This window comes from Salvia hispanica, chromosome 6, assembly GCF_029641045.1.
Source record: "Salvia hispanica isolate PSC_SH4W2 chromosome 6, Shi_PSC_v1, whole genome shotgun sequence".
Taxonomy (NCBI): domain Eukaryota; kingdom Viridiplantae; phylum Streptophyta; class Magnoliopsida; order Lamiales; family Lamiaceae; genus Salvia; species Salvia hispanica.
This window is the reverse complement of record NC_142697.1, coordinates 6587061-6594634: the sequence shown is the minus strand read 5'-3', so window position 1 is coordinate 6594634 and position 7574 is coordinate 6587061. Positions and strand designations below refer to the sequence as shown.

The following is a 7574-nucleotide window of genomic DNA, read 5'->3' as shown; positions in this document are numbered from 1 at the left end:
ACCTTGATTGCTTAATTCTCGATTAAATTCTTTCTCTTACGATCTCGGCTCATTTGCAAGGATTCACCTTTAGAAATTAAAATCACCCATAGATCAACACAAGGAATCAAGCAATAAATAAGATGCATGCATCCTATGTCTCCAATTATTTTCTCGGTTAAGGTTACAAGTTCTTATAGGTATTTCGAGTATTTCCAGCCGCTCACGTTTCAACAATTTATATCAAAACAAACACAAACCAATTAAATTAAGTGGACTAAAGAAAGAAATGCATAATCCTCTTTCAAAAGTAAAACACGTACACTCCCAATCCCATTTATAAACAAGTAGAGTAATAAAATAATACTTGAGGAACAAAATATACTCCCCACAAAATATACACGTACTGTATACTCCCTCTGTAACATATACCTCCTTCCAATTCCACTATTAAAGTCAAAAAAAATTCAATAAATAAAATAGTATAACAAAATAATTCAAATACTCCCTTTTCTTCCCAAAACAAATGAACAGATCGAACAAAAAGGAGTTCAAAAACCCATAAGACTCATCCCCTTTCTGAAACACATTTGAACAGGAACTAGAACTCCCGAAACAACCCCGATTAACCCCGCAGGCATGTTCTAAATTTCTGATTAAAAGTTTGATCTTTTAATGGGTTTGCTTCAATTACTTGATTTACTAGATGGGTTTCAGATTGTGGGAAAACGACAGTGACAAATGAGGTAGTATGGCATTAGAATTTGTTGGAAGAGTTGTATATCTTCAACGAATAAATCGGCTTAGGAAAATGATCGAAGCTTCTGTTTTTCTCCCTTCCAAATTTGGTTCCCGGTTTTCGTGGTGAAAAAAAAGGATTTGAAAGAGAATTGAGGCCTTTGCACCGCCGGAGAAGCCTCTGCCGTCATCTTCCTCAATTGGGAGTGTTTTGAGAGTTTTCAACTATGGAGAGATTGTGTTTTGGTGTGGAAGTGGCGGTGAGAAAGTAGAGTATATATACCGTTTCTAGGGTGAGCAATTGAGGCAATTGATTCTCAATCAATTAGAATTAAGTGATAATTGGAGGTTTATTTTCGGAGCAGATTGAACAGTGAAAGGAATGTTAGTAGCGTGAGGAAGGAGTGAAAAAAAAGTAATTGATTTCACAATTAATTTGACTTTGACTGATTTTGAATTAAATTTTATTTTGGAAATATTGGGGATAAAATCACGGTAAAAGGGAGAAGATATCAGCGCTCAAGATCCTTTATATTCTTAGAATTATTTAGTGTAGGAGTTATTCTATTTTGGGCTCAATATCCTTTAGTATTTTATTTAAATTGTGTAGCCCACAATTTATTTTATTTATTTAATTTATCGGATTCAATACGAAAATGATTCCAATAAATATTCCTCAAGGAAATGATTTAATTAAAATCACACTGTGATTTTCCAACACAATTTCGAGCTCATCAACAAGCTATCACTTATTCCAAAACAAATAAATTCGCCCCGCATCAATTATTCAATCAACCACGTCACGAAATCAACGAAGTTGACTCACTCAACACACATTCCGAACTCCAACTCAAATTAGGTCACAAAAACCAAATAACAATTCTACTCGAAAATAAATTCACGGACTTCACAACATTAAAGCATTAAATGGAAACATTTTAGGGTTCGAAAATTAGGGTTCAAAAAGTGGGGCGTTACATCCTACCCATGTTAACAGAAATTTCGTCCCGAAATTTATTATCCTTCAGTAAAGAGTTCAGGGTACATTTCTTTCATCTGGTCCTCTTTCTCTCACGTGGATTCTTTGTGCCCATTATTCCTCTAAAGTACTTTCACGCAAGCTATAGATTAATTTATTACTTTCTAGATCTTTCGATCCAAAATAGATTCGGGTCTCTCCTTGTAGCTCAAGTCCAGGTTCAAGGCGACTTCCTCGTAGTAGATCACGTGTTTTGGGTCGAATACGTATTTCCACAACTGCGACACATAAAAGACATTGTGAACATTTCCAAGGTTTGGCGGGAGCGCCAATCGGCACGCAACAGGTCCTACCCCTCAAGAATTTCATAAGGCCTGATGAATCGCGACTTCAATTTTCCCTTGACTCCAAAACGCGTTATCCCTTTCGACAGGGATACTTTGAGAAACACTTTGTCGCCGGCTTGGAATTACAGGTTGGTTCGTCGGACGTCAGCGCATGACTTTTGTCTATTCTGAACTTCCTTTATCCTCTCGCGGATTTGTCATACTATTCCCACCATTTCTTCAACAGCATCGGGTCCGAGTACCCTTCGCTCGCCAACTTCGTCCCAGTAGTAGTGCTTCATACGACGCCATGTTGATCGTCGCCTTAAACGGTTGTTGTAAGCGAATTCAATCAGAGGTAGCGCGGTTTCCCAACTTCCTCCTCGGTCAAGTACCATAGCTCTTAACATATCCTTGAGAGTTTGTATCGTTCTCTCGAACTGCCCATCGGTCTGCGGGTGAAATGCTGTACTGAAATTCAGTCGAGTCCCTAACTCGCGTTGCAACTTATCCAAAATCTTGAAGTGAACTCCGGGTCACGATCGGACGTAATCGTCACTGGGACTCCATGCAATCGCATGATCTCCTTTATGTAAATCTGGGCCAGCTTGCTCGATCCGTGGGTTATGGGGATCGGTATGAAGTGCGTACATTTGGTGAGTCGGTCTATAATCACCCAAATGGCGGTGTTCCCTTTTAGGGTCTTTGGCAAGGCCGTCAGAAAATCCATGGCGATGTGCTCCTATTTCCACTTAGGTATCTCCAATGGTTGTAACTTCCCATACGGTCGTTGATGTAAGGCCCCCCACCTGTTGGCAGGCCAAGTAGTGCTCCACAAATGCTGCTATATCCCTCTTCATGCCATTCAACCAACAGGACTTCTTCAAGTCTTGGTACATCTTCGTACTTCCCGGGTGAGCGGTGTAGGGAATCTCATGTGCTTCACTCCTGATTTCGTTTTTGAGTTCCTCGTAATTTGGTACACACAGTCTTCCTTCAAAGGTGAGGGCATTATCAGATTCCTTGCTAAAATTCCTAGATTCGCCAGTTCTTACTTCAATTCGAATTTCCTCTAGTTTCGCATCCATCCGTTGTGTTGCAACGATTCTTGTTCTCAAATTAGGTTCAACCACTAAAGTGGCAATTCGGCCTTCCATTGTTTCAGGTGCCCTTACCACTTCCAATCTCATTTTACTGAACTCGCGTATCAGACTTTCTTCTTCGGTGATAAAAGTAGCTAGTTGGGGATGGTTCCGCCGTCTCAGAGCATCTGCCACTGCGTTTGCTTTGTCGGGGTGGTAGTTGATGCCATAGTCTAGTCCTTCACCAATTCGAGTCATCTTCGTTGTCGCATGTTTAAACCTTTTTTGCTCGAAAAAGTACTTTATGCTGGGGTTTGGTGCCCTTTGCACAGCGGAAGACTTGTACAAAACAAATAAATCAGACGTAGGATCTATTTGACCGATTATGCGATTAATCAATTCACATGTTAAACAGATAATTGCATGCTAGAACGCAAATAATTCATGCTCATAGAAAATAAATCCTAAACATGATTTCTACGGTTTAGAGTTACCGATTTGATTCTCCAAAGAATCGTCGATTGCTCGCGCCTTCTCCACGTGATGATCTTCAATACTAGACCACGGATCTTCTCTCTGGTTCCCGAACTGTATCTCGATAACGGAGTGGGTGGTTGATCTTATCAAAATACTAGAACTCGAATAAAGAAGACAGAAGAAATCTTTCTCCAATTAGGAGAGAAATTCAAACTCCTCTAGGTAGAGGGGGACGAAAATTATGAGTAATAATAATAATGATTTATGTCTCCTTTATTCTCCTATTTATATTAAGTCCCTTTTGGGCCCAGACAGGGATCTATGGAAGGTTTTGGATATGGGCTCCCCCAATTAGCTTTTTACTAATTAAATTGAACCCACAATTTAATACAAGCTTATATTGGAATATTACGAGCAGCCACTACAGAAGTAATATTGAACTCTCCCCATCCAAATCCGAAATTACAAGTAATCCGAGTTTCCGTTATTTATTATTTATTTCCCGCGCTTAAGATATAAATGTCCATTAATTAATTAATGTCTGCTATGGACTTAATTAATTAATATCTTATTAATTCCAAGAGTGGGCTTAGCAAGAAACATTTATTTATTATTCATAGAGTAATAAAACTCCAACTGGCCAGTTTTCCGAATAATAAAACCTTGTTCGAGCTCCTCTTGAGGACATTATCAAACGAGACTCACCTCGCGCACGTTTCAACATAATAGCAATATATCAGGATTATTGGGTTGCGAAAAACCCGCACCATTTGATAAGTCAAAGTAGTGCATAATCAATACCGTATGCTCAATGCTAACATATGTAGATTAAGAAATAGTATTTTATCAAGACCTAGTCTTTCAGTAGATAGCATAAAGACACGTCTTAAAAGCCAAGAGTAGTTTGATGTCCAATCGAAAAAAAAAGTGTAGGGAATTTTAGATTGTCTCTCTCTCTAGAATTTCCTCTCTAGAGCTCCTTCCCCAACCGCCCCTCCGTCACGCTACCCTTTCAAACCGCCGCTCTCTTGTCCCTCTTTGATGCCACCCCCAATTCCTCTCCTTCTCCCTTGCCCCTTAATCTAAGCTCCCGCCACCAGTTTTTCCCCTTCCCCCGGGGTTGACACCGAAGCCCCCTCTCTCTTCCAAAAGACCGAACCAGGAACCCTTGCCGGTGCTGAGCTCTACCCCCGGCTATCCATGGAAGAACCTGATGACGGTGGTGGCGCTCCCTCCCTGGTTGTTTTCCGAGCCGCTACTATCTCTGGAGCCGACGCGACTCCGGCCAAAAAAGAAGGAATTTTCAAACGGTCCAAGAATAGGAAATCGACCCCTAAGCCTCTCTTCAAAGAGGGCGGACGGAAGAGATTTTCTTTCTCCCCGTCGCAGGAACTTAAGCAAGCTTTCAAGAAGTCTGCACACCTTGATACCATTGAGGAACGGAGCGGAGAGTCTCGGAACAGACGCAATCTGCTCTCAGATTTGTCGGAGGTGGCCGACATGGTCAACGTCTTCCCCGTCTCGGAAATTCGCACAAAACCTCTTGAGCCTCCCCCTGTTCTACCGGAGGTTCCCCCCCCTAAGTGTGAGGCGCATGGCACCGATAACCCCTCCGGGAAATCACCGGTGCAGGCGCTCATTCAACCGGTCGGCTCTCTTCCAGAAGTGGCGACGGAACTTGATGCCTCCATACCTTCGGCAGGCTCTGAGGGGCCGCCGGTACAGCCTGCTGACCCAGTTGACCTTATTAGGAAAGATACAAATTCTAGTTGTGAAAGCCCAACCAACCTTTTTCCATATATGGAAGTAACGGCTAGTTCGGTCAACCATAGCTTGGATAGTTCCAAAAAGGACCACCTCTGCCCAGCTGGCACGGAGGTAGCAGATATGCAAGAAGACAACCAGACTGTCGAGCAGCTGCCGGTGGGCACTCTGACTTCGCCACCTGCGTCGCCGGCCGGTGAAGTCCCCCTAGGCAAGGAGGTCCCACCCCGGTCTACCCAAATGGTGGTTTTTTTTAAAGGGGAAACATCTCACCCAGGAGCTATTGTCACCTTTCCCACCCCAGAATTTACTCAAAATACCCAGCCGGGTCCCCAAGGCCACTGCACATCCCCGGCTCTACCTGGCCCCTCTTCGGCTGACACAACCCTCAAACTTCAAAACTTGGATTCCCTCCTCTGGGTTGCTGATCCCAGTCGAGCCGAGAGCCTTGACTCCTACATGGCCCAGCCACTTGGTGCGGCGAATCCCCTGCCTCACCCGGAAAAACAGAGCAACCCCTGCATCACGAGAGTACCGTGGCAGCCCTCCGACACCCTCTCCGCTCCGACTCTCAACTTCCTGTTTTCGCCAGAAGACTTCCCCCCTCTCACTCGAGGAAGAACAAAGTCTCTATGCCAGAACTTCGAGCTGGGAAGCCCCTCAGCTCCCCCTCACCCCCTATGTATCCCAAGCTCGCATGAAGGGGCGGGCCCCAACAGATCCCCATGCGGCGGGCCAGAACCTACACGAATTCCTCCGACGAAGGACGGGAGTTTAAAAGAAGGTCACGCAACTACAATCCCCACCCATGTCAACAACCCAATGCCTAGAACGGCAGCCGAAATCCTTCGGAGCTCTTGTCCGTCTAAGGGCTCGAAATCCTTTGACCCAAATGTGGTTAAGAAGATGGGATCGATCTCTCTCAACAACAGCAGGCCAACAATTCATTTCTCAGCAGAAGAAACTCATGAACTTGCCAAGAACATGTGCCACGCCATCGTGGGGAAATTCTCTCAAGCGATCCTATCATCCCTCCAAATCCAGCGGGCCCTGGAGAGTTTCAAGCTCACATGCAGCTACACGTGGAAGTATATCAATGCAAAACACATTTTGATCCAACTTGATGACATCCAAGATTATGCGAAGCTGCTAAACGGGCCGAAAGGAACGCCGATGTGGTTCGTCGGACATACCCCAATGAGGGTATTTAAGTGGACATGGAATTTCGATCTGTTCCATGAATCGCCCATTGCAGCTATTTGGTGCAACCTGATAGCCCTGCCACTCCACTTGTTCGATACCTCGGATCTCTTTGCAATTGGGCAGCTTCTTGGAAATCCAATCCAAATTGATCAAGCCACGGCCGACAAAACGAGACTCTCCTTCGCCCGGCTATGCATTGAAATTGACATCACAAAAGCCCCAACAGAGGAAGTGGTTATTGAAATGGGAGGGAACGAGATAGTTCTCAAGGTGGTTTGGGATAAGCTCCCCTCATACTGTTCTGATTGTAGACATGTCGGCCATAAAAATGCTAACTGCTACGCATCTGGACGGAAAAAGAATCAGCCTTGGAGCGTACTTCCCAACAGTGATCTCAAGAACAAAGGTAAGGAAGCGGGTTATGGCAAGGATAGCGGGGCTCAACTGACTCAAACCAAAGGAAGACAAGAATGGGCAAGAAAATACCACCAACCGAACCCCCAAATGGAACTAGAGGCTCAAGCTACGACGAGCAACTCCAGCCATGAGTTTATGGCACTGCCACCCCTCCCGGATGTCTATGGGGAGCAGCCTCACTCTAAGGAACTGGAAGATGGATTTCAACTTCAAGGCAGGAGGCGAGACCGTGTGGGGAAGGCAGACTCTCTTTCCCCGAGAAGGAACAACCGCTCCTCAGGACGAGTAGGCAATGGAAACCCAGAACAGAGGTTACATCACATGAACAAGGCCCATTCATACTCTCCGCCCAGGCGTGACAATGAGGAGGAACATAGAGGAAGCGGCTTCTCTAGGGAAGAAACTTCTCCAAACTCGAACATCCTCAGCACAAATAAATATTATAAACTCATGGAGGATGGGACATTCGACACAGAGGCATACGAGGACGAAGTGGATGGAGATGGAGATCTGAGCATGTCAACTCGTCAACCGAGGGAGGGACCTCCAAGGGACTCGATGATTGTTCACCAAGGGCAGGAGACATGGGAAGTTAGCCGACCCCCAGGT

At 44.6% G+C, this 7574-nt stretch overlaps 1 protein-coding gene across 1 annotated transcript; it reads right to left on the bottom strand.

The window, feature by feature from the left end:
* Positions 1–2774: 2774 nt before the first annotated feature.
* On the bottom strand, positions 2775–3362 carry LOC148923135 (uncharacterized). Its single transcript, XM_089061402.1, has one exon. The coding sequence runs from the start codon at positions 3360–3362 to the stop codon at positions 2775–2777; it is 588 nt and encodes a 195-aa protein (XP_088917528.1).
* Between the last annotated feature and the right edge of the window lie 4212 nt (positions 3363–7574).